The sequence below is a fragment of the Drosophila erecta genome, unplaced genomic scaffold (genome assembly GCF_003286155.1).
Source record: "Drosophila erecta strain 14021-0224.00,06,07 unplaced genomic scaffold, DereRS2 tig00000055-arrow-pilon, whole genome shotgun sequence".
NCBI classification, from domain to species: domain Eukaryota; kingdom Metazoa; phylum Arthropoda; class Insecta; order Diptera; family Drosophilidae; genus Drosophila; species Drosophila erecta.
The window spans coordinates 11,747,009-11,762,805 of record NW_020825200.1 but is presented as its reverse complement, the minus strand read 5'-3'; the positions used below and the strand labels follow the sequence as shown (position 1 = coordinate 11,762,805).

At 46.3% G+C, this 15,797-nt stretch overlaps 2 protein-coding genes across 2 annotated transcripts; one reads left to right on the top strand and one right to left on the bottom strand.

Annotated features, from left to right (window-relative positions):
- Window positions 1–175: 175 nt before the first annotated feature.
- Window positions 176–2,657, top strand: LOC6543422 (fibrillin-1). Its single transcript, XM_001969506.3, has 5 exons — window positions 176–321; window positions 393–495; window positions 557–612; window positions 681–1,599; window positions 1,678–2,657. Exons 1-5 carry the CDS (start codon window positions 257–259, stop codon window positions 2,638–2,640), a joined length of 2,106 nt encoding a protein of 701 aa, XP_001969542.1. The 5' UTR covers window positions 176–256; the 3' UTR covers window positions 2,641–2,657.
- An 8-nt stretch (window positions 2,658–2,665) lies between these two features.
- On the bottom strand, window positions 2,666–15,749 carry LOC6543498 (leucine-rich repeat-containing G-protein coupled receptor 4). Its single transcript, XM_001969505.3, has 14 exons — window positions 13,301–15,749; window positions 11,924–11,995; window positions 11,186–11,329; window positions 10,719–10,862; window positions 10,097–10,168; window positions 9,951–10,022; window positions 7,874–7,942; window positions 6,654–6,791; window positions 6,459–6,599; window positions 6,325–6,390; window positions 6,124–6,267; window positions 5,694–6,061; window positions 3,855–5,636; window positions 2,666–3,797 (listed from the first exon to the last, which is right to left on the bottom strand). Exons 1-14 carry the CDS (start codon window positions 13,879–13,881, stop codon window positions 3,481–3,483), a joined length of 4,110 nt encoding a protein of 1,369 aa, XP_001969541.1. The 5' UTR covers window positions 13,882–15,749; the 3' UTR covers window positions 2,666–3,480.
- Window positions 15,750–15,797: the final 48 nt, after the last annotated feature.

Genomic DNA, 15,797 nt, shown 5'->3' with positions numbered 1-15,797 from the left:
TGAACTTGGACCCGTATCGCAATCTCTGGAGCTATTGTTCTGCCTGCCATCGGGTTCAATAAACACATACGAGCTTAACGCGTGAGTATCTGTCCCACATGAAAGGCGATAGAGAGCGGAAAATAATACGTTTAAATGATAAGCGCTTAAGTCCGAGATACTTACCGTTGTCATTTGTTAAGCGTAACTTAGAGTGAGCAGTTGATCGAAGTCGTTTAGTCGTGGCTCATTACAGAATTTTAATTTTCCTTTTAATATGCTGGTTCTTTTCGTGCTCTTACTAACTAGCCTGCAAGTGCAGGGCTGTGTCAAAGATGTGCCGTGAGTAGCAACAGTGGCATTTTGAATTCTTTTAATTTCCACTCGGTCATTTTCCGGTTTCGGTACTCAAGGGTGGTCAAAATGCGTGGCACTTTGATAACGATGCGTAAGCACCAAAACTCAGCAAACTGCACCACAAATTGTGGGCCCCTGGTTGGAAGAACCAAAACCGAGGTGAGCTATACCTCAACATTCGACAAACTTAAGGCAGGGTAATTTTCTGATTTCTTCCTAGACTTACATGGGCTTCACTGAGGTTTGCTGCGACGGCTTTCAGCGCGACGAAAACAAGTAATAACCCTATGAAATATATCAACTTATTGAATACCTGTTAGTGCCTGCAACCCTTTCCTTTGCAGCGAGTGTCAGCCACAGTGCAAAGATTGCGGAGCCTCGGAAAAATGCATTTGGCCCAACGTGTGTATTTGCAAACCGGGCTACGCGAATTCCCGGGATGGCAGTCGCTGTGCACCGCAGTGCAGCGAGTCCTGCGTAAACGGAACGTGTGTGGCCCCGGATGAGTGTGAGTGCCTTCCTGGCCACCGATTTGTCAATGGCTCCCAAACTGCCTGTGAGCCAATTTGTGCGGAGGACTGCGCCAATGGGCGCTGTTCGGAGGACGGAAAATGCCAATGCAACAACGGCTATCAGCGGGATGAAAAGCTCAAGAAATGTGTGCCCATCTGCCAGGATGCCTGCCTCCATGGCGAGTGTGTGGCGCCCAGCGAGTGCCGCTGCCATCCCGGACATGAGCAGCGCCTGGGGGTGCCGTGGATTTGCGATCCGATCTGCTCGAGCGGCTGCGCCAACGGCTTTTGCCAGGGAGCTGAGGTGTGCGCCTGCAAGGTGGGCTATGCCCACAAGGATAACACCACCGCCTCCGGCTGTGACCCTGTGTGTAATCCGCCCTGCGCGAACGGCACTTGCATCTCACCCGGCCACTGCGCCTGCCCCGAGGGTCACGTGTTCGCCGAGGGATCGCGTCACGAGTGTGTTCCCAGCTGCCGTGCCGGCTGCTTGAATGGCTACTGCCGTTCTCCCGATCGCTGCGAGTGCCACGAGGGATTCGAGAAGACATCGCCGCACCGCTGTACGCCCACCTGCCAGCCGGGCTGTGGCCGGAACTCCCGATGCGCCGCTCCAGACACCTGTGCCTGCGATGTTGGGTACGTCTTCGTCAACGGCAGCACCACCGAGTGCGAGCCTTTCTGTCCCAAGAGCTGCCGGAACGGCATCTGCAGCAGTCCGGGCGTCTGCACATGCTTGGAAGGTTTTCAGGTGGGTTCCTTTTCAGATCGTTTGCGAAATACACTATATTACTGCTGACTTGTACACAAACCTCTCCTCTTCAACCAGGCCATTCTGTCCTTCTACTGCATACCCGTTTGCTCGAAGACCTGCTTCCATGGCAGCTGTGTAGCGCCCAACGAGTGTCGCTGCTTCACCGGCTACCGACCAAGTCCCAGCCTGGGAGCGAGTGTCTGCGAGCCCATCTGCAGCCAGGGATGTGTGCACGGCGTTTGCGTCGCCCCAGGAACCTGTCAATGCGACGTGGGCTTTGTCAAACGGTGGGCCACTGGGCCCTGTGAGCCGCACTGTCCACAGAAGTGCGTGAACAGCCACTGCTTGGGATCGGGGGAGTGTCGCTGCTACGAGGGATACAAGCTGAGACCGGGCTCCAGGTCCATCTGTGATCCGGTGTGCTCGCCAGGATGCATGAACGGCAGCTGCGTGGAGCCCAACAGCTGTGCCTGCTTCGCTGGCTATGAAGACACCAAGGTGCCGCACGAGTGTGTGCCCAGCTGCCGTCCGAGGTGCGAGAATGGGCGGTGCTCCTCGCCAGGACACTGTGAGTGCGATCCCGGGCATGTGGTCACCAACTCCAGTGAACCAAACTCATGTCGCCCCCAGTGCAAGGAGCAGTGCATCAATGCCGAGTGCCTTGCGCCGGAGAAGTGCGTCTGCCTACCTGATTACCGATTTTTGCCCGGCAGCAGCACCGAGTGCGAACCGATTTGCTCGAAAGGATGCCCTTCCGGGGCGGAATGTGTTGCGCCAAACACCTGCTCCGGCTTCGAATCCCTAATTAGTTCCACGTCTGGCAAACATCAAGCTTTCCATTGGACCATGTTCATCCTGGCGATTTTGCTCTGCTTGGCTCTGGTCATGGTTCCCCTGTTGCTGCTCAAGGAAATACAGCGACGTCGTCGTGAGGGCTACAAGCAAAGGACCCGGCTCATCGAGAATCCTTCCTATGGAGTTGTGCAGGCAGGCAGCGAGGATGCGAACAGCGAGCTGGGCATTGGACTGGGGGACTAACCAAACTCATATCAGAGACATTCAGTTGGAAACCCCTAGAGCAAAGAGGAACTTTATACGACTTTTCAGTTTTTCGAAGGTTCTAAACTAAGGACGGAAAAATTCAATTGTTCTTATGTGGAAATATTTTTAATTTCAATGTTTATGGCTTGGTTTCCTTTACAATCTTCTCGTTCGATTAAGTTTACACCGAAGGATGCTTGGCATCGAAAATAATACACACGTATATAAATATACATATATATGCATATATGTATATATAGTTAAGCTAAACATGCATGGTTAAAAGTTACAAACGTAATCTACCGTAATAAATTAGGTAATACTTAATACTCCATGTCAGCTTCAGTTTCTCAAGGTGCTGTTCATAAACTTTAAATTATACGAAGTTGCTGACAATCGAAGAAAGGTCACATAAATATCTAAATTATAATTGATACAATTTTACGTCCAGTCGAAGCACGAAACTCGAAAAACCAATTTTGTTTTTGGTGTTTTAACATCTGAGAAACTAGAGTTGTAACTGATCCTTTCAACGTTGTTATCCTTTGGGCTTGTGTGTTGATTTACTGGGATCCTGATCCTCGTTTGTTTTTACTTAACAAATTGGCTACTTAACGCTACAAATACATTATATTTTGTATGCCTAATGCGAATTTCATTAATTTCTGTCTTTCTTAGCCTAAAGTCCTTAAACCCACGGAACAGCCCTCATCACCTCCCCATCCCACCCCAAATACAATCTATGAACACAGTCAGCTTTTGTCCTGTTCCCCATTACTTTTACAGAAAGGTCTCACGGTTGGCCCCACCCAATCTTCGCCAGCGCCAGTCCCACCATCATAGTGGTGCGTCGTTGGGATCGGGAGGCGGCTTGGCCGGCTGCAGGACCACCGGCGGTGGGGAGGTGGTAGCAGTGGTTGGCGCTATCAGGAAGCCACTGGACGCCCCAGGAAGTGGCATGCCCAGAAAACTGGCCACTCCCGTGTTAACCGAGTCCCCATCCTCCATGACGACAGAACTGTCGGCAGCTGAGGGTATGGTGGGCAGAAAACGCACTCCCAGACGAGGTGGCGAGGAGTCCTCCTCCTCCTGCACTGCTTCTTGGCGGACCAAACGTGGTTTTACTGCATCCAACTGGGTCTTCCCGTTGTGGGCTGTACAAGGGCAAGGTGTTTCTACTCATATGTTGATCATTCGGGACTGGTACTTACCTATGATCGAGGGCAGGGGTGTGCTGCTGCCGGCACTCGACCGGGATAACCGGAAGGTGGATGTGCTGGCGGTGGTGGCCGAGGCGGAGGAGTCGTTTCGCGAGCTGGACAAGTTTGAGTCCTGCGACGTCTTCCGCGTGATCAGCCATGCGGAGTGACGCCTCCTGCCATGGCCGTGCGGGTGAGCATGTGGCTCCAGCATCTTTAGCGGCATGCTGCAGTTACCCGGTGGCACGGGAGCTGAGGATGGTGGACCATGTCGCCAGCTGGAGGACCTGGAGCTGCAGAAGTTCTCGCTGGAAATGGAACTGGCTCGATTCTGGCGTTGCTGACGCAGTTCGGCGAATTGATACTGATACGGATTGGCGGCTGCGGCAGTATAGGCTCTCTGACGTCGCTGCTGCGGTTGCCGACGCTGTTTGCGGCGCCTCCGACTCTCCCCGCAGCAGAAGGCTCTCAGTCTCTGCCACAAGCTGGGCGTCTGCTCCATTTTGTGCCAGTTGGGCATTTCGCTGGGCAGCATCCGTAGGCATCGACAGCCTGGCGGATGTGCCACCGCCGCAGCGGGCAGGAGTGGCGGCGGCAGCTCTCCCCTCTTGGTTCTTGCCACTGCACCACGGCCACCCGGTCCTCCGCCGCCCACAACGCGGGATTCCTCGAAGTGTTTGCACAACGTCACACAGTCCTTCTTGAACTGCTTGGTCATGATGGCGTAGAGAAATGGATTGCAGCAGCTATTCAAGGGCAGCACAAAAACCGTGAAGATCTTGGCCTGCTCCAGCGAAATCAGTTGCAGACCGAAGATGGCAGTGATGGAGAAGAAGGCGATCGGCGACCAGCAGAGGAAATCCGTGAAGACCAACAGAGCCATACGCTTGGCAATTCGCGAATCATTCGTGTTCCATGCCTGGCTGCCCCTAATGGCCCAGTACATCTTCAGGTAGCAGCCCATCAGAGTGAGAAAAGCGCAGCCGTTGATGAACATCAGTGAGATTACATAGGTCAAGCTGGCCGGTCCAGTGGTAGTCTCGAATGGCAGGCACACGGCGAACTTCCTGTAGTCCGAAACTCCCAGCAACGGCATCAAGGCCATGATCAAGGCAAAAACCCAGCCCACACTCATTATATATCCCGCCTGCTTCAAGGACAGCCGCTTGTTCAGGTGAATGGCATGAGTGATGGCGTAATTGCGCTCCAAAGTGATCACCGCCAACGTGTAAACCGACAATTCCGAGCTGAGTACGGCGAGAAAGCCGGACAACTGGCAGAGCACGGACATCTGCCACGGAATGGCAAACATGCGAAATTCGCCCAACGTCGCCGCATCCACAATGGCCAGGATGCCCAGGTAGATGCCCATGAAGAAGTCCGCCGCGGCCAGATTACAGACTAGAAATCGGGGCACATCCATCTTAGATCGCGAGCACAGCAGCACAAACACCACCGTTCCGTTGCCCAGGAGCGAGAGAAGGAACACCACCCACACTCCACAGCGCAGGGTCCACCAATCGAAGAGATCGGCGCAGGGCAGAAAAGGTCCTGGCATTGGCAGGCACTGCACCGCACCGGGCTGAAAGTCCTCGGTGGACATACCAGAGAATAGTCCAGTACCAAAGCCGTATCCCGTGGCAGGACCACTCACATCGTGCTCCTCAAAGTACTCTTCCATGTAGCTGGTGGCGATTTGGCCTCCCGTCTGCGTTTGCAGCTGCTCCTCGTTGAAGCTAACAGCCGTCTCCCAAGGATCGTGCATGGAGGCACCCAACTGCTTGCTGAGATTATCTTTGGAGTGAGGAAAATTAGAACTACATCTCCTCTATTCTTCAAGGGCTTACTTACGCATTTGCGGCCAGATATTCATCATGCTATTGTTCCACAAAGTCATATCGAACTCCGCATCGGAGGGAAAGAGGACCGCCTCCTGGACCTGGGAGGTTTTCTTCTGGGAGGACATGGCCACCAGTGGGAGAAAGGCGCAGCAGTGGTACGCATACGAGAGTATAAGAGTCTGGATCCTGGGAAAGGTGTCAGGTGGGGGAAACTCCCTAAGCTTAGGATTGTTGAAGGTTTTCAAGTGTAGCAAAGCGCGCAGACCCGATTCGGGCAACTCTGGAAAAATATTGTTGCCCAAATTGAGATCTTCGAGGGCTGTGAAGCCGGAGAAGGCCTCCTTGTGTATGTACGAGATCTCGTTGCCCTCCAGGTCCCTGTGAATAAAACGAATAACACTACATTCTCGGCAAATATATTTTGGTTTTAATTAACCCACAGAAGTTGGAGCTTCGGAATGCCCTGAAAGGCGTCTTGTGGCAGTGCCTTGATTCGATTGTAGGAGAGCAACAGGTCGTGCAATTGCTTCAATCCATTGAAGGGCTTCCCCTGAATCTTTTCAATTTGATTGCTCGATAGATCTCTGGGCGGAAAATATATATACTACATATTCAACTATATTCATTAATGCGGAACTCACAACAGCCTTAAGTCTCTGCAGCTACTTAAATTTGGGATGCGTTTCAGGGAATTGGTTTTTAGTTCTCTGCAGATAGAAATAAATGAAAATATCATTACAAACCAGTAATGATTTCATCAGTTTTGGGAACTCACAAGCTCTTCAGTCTTGGCGTTTGACGGCATAGATTCGCTGGCACCTCCTGGATGCCGGCTCGATCCAGTTTCAGTATTTCCAGCGCATGGCAGGCCTCAAGTTCGGGAAACGAGCGCAAAGTTCGCACGTCCGACAAAATCCTGAAAAATAGAGCGCTTGCACTTCTCTGACACTCCGGATATTGAGATACTCACAGCTTCCGCAACTTGGTCATCCCCCGAAACGCTCCTGCCGAAATTGTGGACAGGGGATTGGCCCTCATGTCCAGCATTTGCATGCTCCTGGGCAGTTCCGTGTCGTTTATCCAGCGCAGTCGATTGCTGGTGATGGAACTGCAGGGTCGAGAGGTTGAGAGGTTGAGAGGTCGAGAGGGGTGGCAGAAGTTTAATAAAAACGTTTATCCAATGCCAAGAAAAGTATCTTTCGAATACACACTGCTGGCAAGTGGCACTTGGATGCAGCTGCATTTAAAAGTCAAGTTTTGCAAACAAGCCAACAAAGCCAAAAATAAACTGTGACAAGGGCATACTTTTGGGCGCTCATATTGTTAACGTCTTTTTGTGTTTCTTGGCCAACATTTAGGGGGGTAATGAAACTTCAGAGTGCTGAAAGTGGAGTCTACCTCGACACCACGATTTAAGTTTTCAAAGCACACAAATTAAGTTGCATTTAGATTGTGTCTCGTCAAAATATTTGGCAGCCAAAAAAGATCTATCTGTTTATCTAGTCTACTTTGTTGCAGCGACTTGGCTTAACTCCCATTCTTTTTCGAATGGAGTCAACAAAACGCAGAAGCTTTTAATCCTTTTAAATTTAATTTTTTGTTTGTGCCACATCCCTACAAACCGCACACACATGACGGCAAGTGGAGGGACTTGGATTTTTGCTTCTACACTCGTACAAATTTATTTACCCGCTTAATTCCCCAATCATGGATGCACTGGCTCTGGAGATGCAGCACAGCGTGGCTTTTATCGCAACATTTAACATGCTCATAATTATCCTGTTTACCAGAAATTGAATTTCCTTGGGGAGTTCTCGGTACTTGCCATCGCAAACGATGTCAGTATTGCAATGACAGTCTGGATGTGGCTGCTTGGCTCCTTTTGGAGTTTGAAGTCAAGGAGTCAAGGAATCGGTCGTGTGACAAAAACAAACTGCAACTTGCAGTTCACGATTCGTGGTTGGCAGGATATGGAATAGAGCCGAGCCGGCTGCGACTGGATATGGCCATAAATTCGACAAGTAATGATGCGTTATGATTTTCGGTTTCCGCCTGATTGCCGCCCCACAAAGTGGGAAATGTCGTGGCAAGTCAACAACACCAATGTGGCAGTTGCAAGTGTTCCCCACTCTCTACTTTCAGCTAATATGGACCAAGCACCTGTGCTTCTTGTTCATCTGATATACTTACAGCTCCTGCAGTTGCGACAATTTGCTGAGTCCTTCGGGCAGGCTGCTTATTAAATTATCGTCCAGTTCTCTGCAAAGGGAAAATATAGGGTATAGTATGGAAGCTGCTTTGAAATACAATGCTTGATTTCGATCATAGAAATTGAGTTGCAAATTTTGCTTTCGCATTTTATTTGCCAAAGAACGCACAGCCATTTGCATGACCTTGTTGGGGGGTCAGTTTTCCTACGTGACATCACGTAGCTCCAAGCGGTGGGTTTTTCATTTCCGATGGGGTGACTCCTGGTTGCAAATGCAAATTTATGCGTGATAATAAAGTTTGCGGGTATTTTTCACCAAACTATTGATTTCAATTATTTATCATATTTTTTTAAGAATTTAGAAAATGTTGAACAGAACTGCTAAATTAGCCTGATTATGCATACCTAAGCAACATATCCTCTCAGTCATGAGTAATTATTAATGAGTGTAATTTATTGGATGAAATTGGATTAAAAAATTCACTTAATAAGCTTTGAGTCTATCACAACAAATTAAAGTAATGCAGTAAATGTGTTGTCGATTGAGGGCACAAAACAGCGAAAATACTTAAATACATGTGAAATGTTCATTAATTTCAAACTTTTTATCTCGTTTTTGTAATGGGTTTATTCCATTGTTATAGTACTTAATTGCCATGCGAAAGTAAACAACAAAAGCTTAAATGAAACATTTTTTATCAGTATTAAATCATTTTACAACGCGACTGTTGACCTCTTTTTTCAACTTTTTAACCATATGCCAAAGAGTGCTGAGAACAGCAGATGCTTTCGCCACCAACTTTCAATCTCATTTTCCTACACATTCTCCCCACAAATGACCCACTAACTCCACTTTCGGTGGGCGTGACTGTGTTTCCATAAATCCAGAAGCAAACGGCACTATGCACACGGAATATTTTCCTCATTCGCGGTGTATGGAATGGTTAGATTTACGCATTGCACCGCGAGAAGTTTTTCACTTTCACTTGATGCATTCCTCGCAAGGATGTCCTGCTCAACAAAGAGAATGGGACTCTGTCAGCCACAACATAAATTTGCATATTTGTCTGCCGCTGCGGTGGGTGGGTGCTGGAATATGTGGGTGGCTAAGGAGCCGAAAGTCGCGGTTTTTATGCGCCCACGGAAAAGCGTGCAGCGGAAAAGCCAAAAATTTGCGGTAAACAGCAGCGCAGAACGTCAACCCTGGCGACGACAATTTAAGCTGTCGGAACCGAACCGAACTGAGCACAGTGCGCAGGGGGAAATAAAGAAAAGCCAAAAGTTTTCCACGCTCATGCTGTAAAATTGAAATTTATTCGAGCCATGGCCGCATAACGGATAAACACCATTTCCACTTGCCACTTCTGCTCGCTCGAGGTATCATAGACTTCTGTACATTCTCCTGACAGTTTTAATGCGCTAAATCAGATTGACTGATTCAAAAATGATAATTATAAGTAAACCCTACATTATATATTTCTTCAAACTGTGTTTTCAGACATATGCTATGCTTATTTTGGTCATATTTTGTATATTTATCACAAAAAAACAAGATAGAATGCTATAGTCGAGTTTCCCGACTATTAGATACCCTTTTACTTAGTTTTACTCCACCTTCTACTCAGCATTTTTCAAAAGTGTGGGCGTGACTGTTTTGGGCGGCTTGTAGCTTTTGTAGTTCCTGAGATCGAGGCTTTTATAAGGCGGACTGATCCTGATCAAGAATATATATACTTTATATGACGGAAACGCTTCCTTCTGCCTAATGGATCTAGTATACCCTTTTACTCTACTCTAAAGGGTATAATTAGTGTTTGACGTTAGCCCCGTTTAAAAGGCTGCTCAAGGTAGTTGCAGAGAAAAAGTACAGGGTATTTTATCGCTCATCTTCAGACCTGAAGAAACCCATTTTTCTAGTTGATATCAATTGCAGCTTTGGAGGTCCTCTTGGTGTCAGTGTGTTTTTGTCATGTGCCTTTTGCTCATGTGTGTGTTTCGTTTCCTGCATAAAGTTCTTAAAGTATTCGAAGTTTTTTTCGCATGGTTCTTGCTACTTACAAAACTTTTAGGACGGTTAAATTTTTTAGAGCTCCCGCGGAGATTTTCATGATTTGATTTCGCTTCAGCAAACTGCAAAATGAGAGGAAATAAATGTTCAAACTTATGCACATGAATGTGTCCACCAGGAGACTCCAATTACTTACAGCACGATCAAGTTTGGCATTCGCGGAAAGTCCTCGTCGTTTATTATTGTCAACAAATTGCTGCCCAAATTGCTGTCGATGGTTCAAGTGGAAGCAGAAGACAGAAATTATGAGCAATCGCATGGTTTTATGATCCCCTAACTTTCGTTTATAATTCAATGGTTTTTGTGGCTCGAGTAAGTTTATAGATTAAAAATGGTAATATACTTGGGTTGAGAATGGTTACGGGGTCAATGTTCGATAAAAACATGCACATAAAATTATTATTATTGGCTGTGGTAAGTTTATAGGGGTGAAGTATTTAATCAATTGCTTGGTAGTAAGCCATAAATTATTAATAAAGTATATATAGAGGTTAGACAAACCCGTTTTCGCTTCCCTGCACATAACTGCTGTGATATAATAATTAGACTAATTGGTTTGCGTATGTAAGTTAAAACCTTTTACCAGAGTGCATGCCAAACATAGAACCACATGCTGTACATAATGCGCTAGTAGCAACAGGGATTAAAGAATCAAAAACTAATAGATTTGGCCAATTCACATGGTTACTAATTTTCGTAGCATGCAGCACATTAATTAGTCTAAAACCTCGCGAACTGAGGCAAGTCAAAGGGCTCACAGTGCTTCTAGGGTTCTGAGTCCGGCCAAGGCATTCGTGGGAATGCGATAGAAGAGATTGCCCTCCAATCGCAAGGTGCGCAGTTTCTGCAGGTGGCCCAGACAATCGCCATCCAGACTGACCAGGGCGTTGCCATTCAGCTGTCTGTGTGGGTTTTTTACACCATTGCAAGAACATCAAAATAAAAGGGGTAAAAACAGCAGAGAAAAGCGGAAAATATGAGAAAATGGCGTGTAATTGCTCGGCAAGTGCATGTGCGTGTGGCGGTGTGTTTGCCCCGAAAAACAAACAAATTCATCCGGCTGAGAAGTCCTCGCTGTGCTCCTACATCTCCTCTCGGCGATTTTCCCAACTTAATTGCAGTGCTTAAAAGCAAACACAAACGTCCCCACTACACTCACACACACACACATAGAGCGGGTTCTGTATTTTTTATTATTTTTAAAACATTTTCTTTGCATACTTACAGGCTGGTCAGCTGAGCAAGTCCTTGGAACGACTGCGGTGGCAATGACTTGAGGCCGCAGTTCTGCAGGCTCAATCGCTTCAGTTTGCCCAGGCCATAGAATGCATTGGGATCCATATTAATGATGCTATTGTCGGACAAAGTTCTGCAAATAAACCTTCCCTTGGTCAACAGATAATACGTATATAGCCGCATAAAGTCAACCTAAAGTCGAGTGTCGTCGGCTAAAGTGCAGGAAATTGCAGGGATAGCAAAGTCGCTGGTAATTAATCGTGCCAGCTCGCTGAAATATACAGCGTAATCAAGTAATTTATATTACCAAGGGTCGGGACCCAAACCAGGGGGATCTGCGGCTTGGCCAGGATTGGGTCGCATGTTGACCGCTGTGATATTTCCTTTTTTCTGTATGGATTCGCTGTGAAATTGAATAATGAGTTGCCAAGCCCGGAGACGGCAACTTTGACTGTTCAAAATGACGAAAGTTTTTATATTGTTGTCATATTTCTACACTTTCGCTGCAGTCTAGCACAGATTAAAATGGGGAAGTTTGGTGGTTTCTAAAATATCCCAACGGAGCTGGGTGCTCGGTTGTTTTTACTACAGCTTAATTTAGGATGGGCAGGATGGGCAGTATCCGAACCATGAATGAAGTGAATTTATCATTAATTAAAGGGGCCATAAAACTGTGGGGCTGAACAGTTTCCGCTACATTTTTACATCAATCAGGGGCTATACTCACAGCTCCTCCAGATTGGGCGCCATAAAAAATGAGTTCGCCTCCAATTTGGTTAAGTTGTTGTTACCCAAATCTCTGTTGGTAAATGAATGACAGAAGCAAAACAATAAACAAATTAATAACTGTATCGCTGCCAACATTTCATCTATCAATAAGGCAAGGAGAAAACATTTGCCATTGTCATGAATTGAAAACGAGGCTTAAATGATTGCTGCGAAGGGGGAAACCTCTGTGGGCCATCAATCACGCTGGAAATGGCATAGAAACATATTGAGCTAACCCAAGATCTCTGCGCAGCGGAAAATGGCGTAAAAATGATGATAAACCGCCTTCAGGTTTTTTTTTTTGGGAAGTGTTCCAGTTGCCAAACGAAACTTTTGCCAAAATCCAAAGATTCACCCGATAAAAGTGAGTGTAGAATATGCGATACGAGTGATTTTAATGGCTTATGACTAGTGTCCCTGAGCGATGCGTTAATTAATAAATTATTTATTTATTTATGGACCGTTCGAGTTGGCCATTAATCAGTTGAAACTTTGGCTAAGCCAAAAGCGGTTCCCAACTCCTTTGAGAGAGCCCGTCGGCGGCAAGAAAACGTGACTCACATACGTGAGCATTGGCTGCGATGACGACGCGACGGTGACGGTGACGATGACGATGATTGCGAAATGCTGCACAACGTGGCGTATGTGTAATTAGATTAAACCGCATGCCAAAATCGTCCGAAACCGAATCGGACCGAAGACTGCGAAATTGACTTGTAATTATGCGATTTGCGGAATTTCAGCAGCGAGAAATGGTCCAATACCTCGTGCTGGCAGGCTTAATCGCTTGATAAGGGGAAGTTTTCGATTTATTAATCGCGTAATTAAGCAGCTATTGTGGTAACTTAGAGATGCTCAAGGATACACCTTATTTAGCATGTATTGTTATTGGGGAAAAAAATGAAACATGAGAGGACAGCAGACAAAAAGTGCCCGAAATAATAACATTTTTTTAGTAATCCTATTGCTCATTTAAAGAAGCTTAAATGAAAATATTTTTTAATGTTTCGTTACAAGCTCAAAACAGCTGTTTAAACGTCTTATGTTTGAAAGATAATCTTTGAACTGTAAAATTATTATTTGGATGGTAAAGTAAAACACTAATTTGCATTTTTGAATAAAAATGTAAGAAATGGAAATTTCCCAGGCGCATACATTTAAAAATCCCTTTATTCCTCAACATGAATAATTTCACTGCCTTCTACAAAATTAATATCGCTATTATTATCATACAAATTACGTAAAATAATAATGAACGATCATGGATAGATGAACTTTGCAAACATGTCTTGGCACAATTTTATAAATCAGCTAAAAGCAAAGTAGGTATACTCACAGGACGACCACCTCGCTAGGCAGGTTGACCGGCACGGCCAGGATCCCTATTCCCCGACAGCTGAGCCGCAGGACCTCCAGGCTGCCGGTGCAGTGGCAGTGCTTCTGCTGCCACCGCTCACAAATGGAGTGCAGCGTCCGCTTGCCGGCGATGACGTCGGCGGAGGCGGAGGTGGAGGTGGAGGCGGTGGAGAGCTGGCTGCCGTGGTACTCCTGCAAGGACTTCTCGTACAGGATCTGGGCCTCCTTCTCGGGATCGGCCGATGGCAGCATCACGTTCTCCCTGATGCCCGTGGGCGTGGCAGTGGCAGAGGCAGAGGCAGATTTCGCAGTTATATTCACGGTAATTTGGCTAAGTTGCTTGACTGTTTGTGGATTTTTCTGCTGCTGTTGCTGCTGCTGCTGCTGCAGATGTTGCAGATGCTGCAGGTGGGCATATGGCTGCTGCTCCTGGCGCTTTTGCATGGCCGGAGCGGGACTTTCTTTGGTTTCATCATGGCCCATCGCCGCTGGCAGCAGTAGCAGTTGCAACAGCAGAGGGCAGAGCGCCAGGCGCCAGCTCCACCGGCAACGTGCTGCCATCGTCGCTGTAGTCGCTTTTGTTGATTGATGCTGTCAAGCATTTGTCATTTGATGACAGTTTTGTGTGCGGTTCGTTTCTCGCTCATGATTCTCGGCTGCCGTTGCGGTTCCTTAAACTCAGCTCACTCACTTCTCTGCCGCAGTTCGAATTTATTTCATTCACTTTGCATTCACTTTCCGCTTCAGTTGCACTTTATTGTTTTTTTTCTTCTGTTACGTATATATTGCACGACAGCAAATGGAATTCACTGTGATTGCTGGTTTTATGCGCTCAACGTGGCTCAAATGCAGCGAATTCTCGGGTTATCGGGGTGATTGATGCTGTCTAAGGGGACGCGATAATGAGGTGTCACTCACGGTTCGTAAATTATTATATATTTATTATATATGGGCTCTTGGTGGTTTGTGGCTAATGCATGCCATTATCTCCAGCAGCACATTATGCTATTAACAACTTAATGATCATATTATAAATTTAAATCCTATGGAACATTAGCGATAAATTTGCTGTTCCTTGATTCAAAAAAGTGTATTCTGTCAGACAGCCTTACATGTCCAGTGCTCCAAACTTTTTATCGCACAACCCTTATCATGCCCACACTTAACCCAAATTCATAACGCACAAATGTAGCCAACGGCCCATCAAACACTTCAGCTAAACAATGGGCCCAAATCACTAGATGGCCCAAACCGGTGGACACAGGACCGAGCCTTGTTCCTGTCAGAAACAAAAGGCTAAGAGAAGAGCACACACACACAAACCTGATGAATGACAAATTTGACACAGAATGTTTCCGGCCGAATCGTGGGCCACGACCCATTTTTCACCACTATGACCAAGTCATAATTAATGAGTCTGTTGACAGTTTTAGATTTGCGATGGGCTACAAAGTGTCGACGAATCGCTTTTTCGTATATGTGCGCCCAACGACTAAATGAATCTTAACTTCACATTCCGCGCGCCCCAAATGTCAGTATGACGAGTTCAGTGCAGGATGAGGAAGGACAAAAATATGTCCAAAAATAAAAGAGATTCCCAGCACGAGCCACCTTCACCTCCTCCGCGAATTCCCTCACACTTTCGCCGGATGATTTATGGCATGTTTATGTTCCACTGACCTCGCAACTAGCAACCGAAAACAGCAACAACTGAGCGGATAGTTGGGCACCTCGGAAAAATATAAGAAAATACCGAGCCAGTACTTGACAATAACGACCTTAAGATACTTATTAGTGCCAGAGAATGATTTACCTAATTACACCCGTTATTAAATGACAATTATACCGCATGAGCTCAAAATATTGAATTCTCTCCAGGAAATAAAGCTGCACAATGATTTGTACAATTATAGGAAACGATCCCCAACTCCATATACCCACTTGTAATATTCTTGTTAAGGTATTAAATAGCACGAAAATCCCGCAAGCGCTGACGACGAATGATTTCAATTGGCTCTAATCGAATCTGGGGAGAATTTTATGGCCCATTTTCATTCATGAATAATAATCTTTTCGCTTCCCTCGCCTTTACTAATTGTAAACAATCACCGATTGTTATTTATTTACTATGAATATCGATTATAGGCACTCGGTTATTTAGTATCTTTTATGCGAATTTGAAAGAGTTTGTGCAGGTAGGCGACAAGGTGATGAAAGCTACTATGTAAACTTTGGGAAGTCGGATGAAGTCGTTTATACAGAAAAAATAAAAAACCTCTAACCTTATAATAGTCTAGAGAATGTATAAATGGTTCTTTCTTATGCTTTTACACTCGCCTAGCAACACATACCCGAGGTGAATTTTCAACCCTAGACAATCGGAAACTTTAAGCCATCTGCAAACGAATGGAAAATTCAAATATTTACATCCAAAGTTGGGTGTGAGGAAAATGAAAAAGGTAAAGCGATGCAAAAGA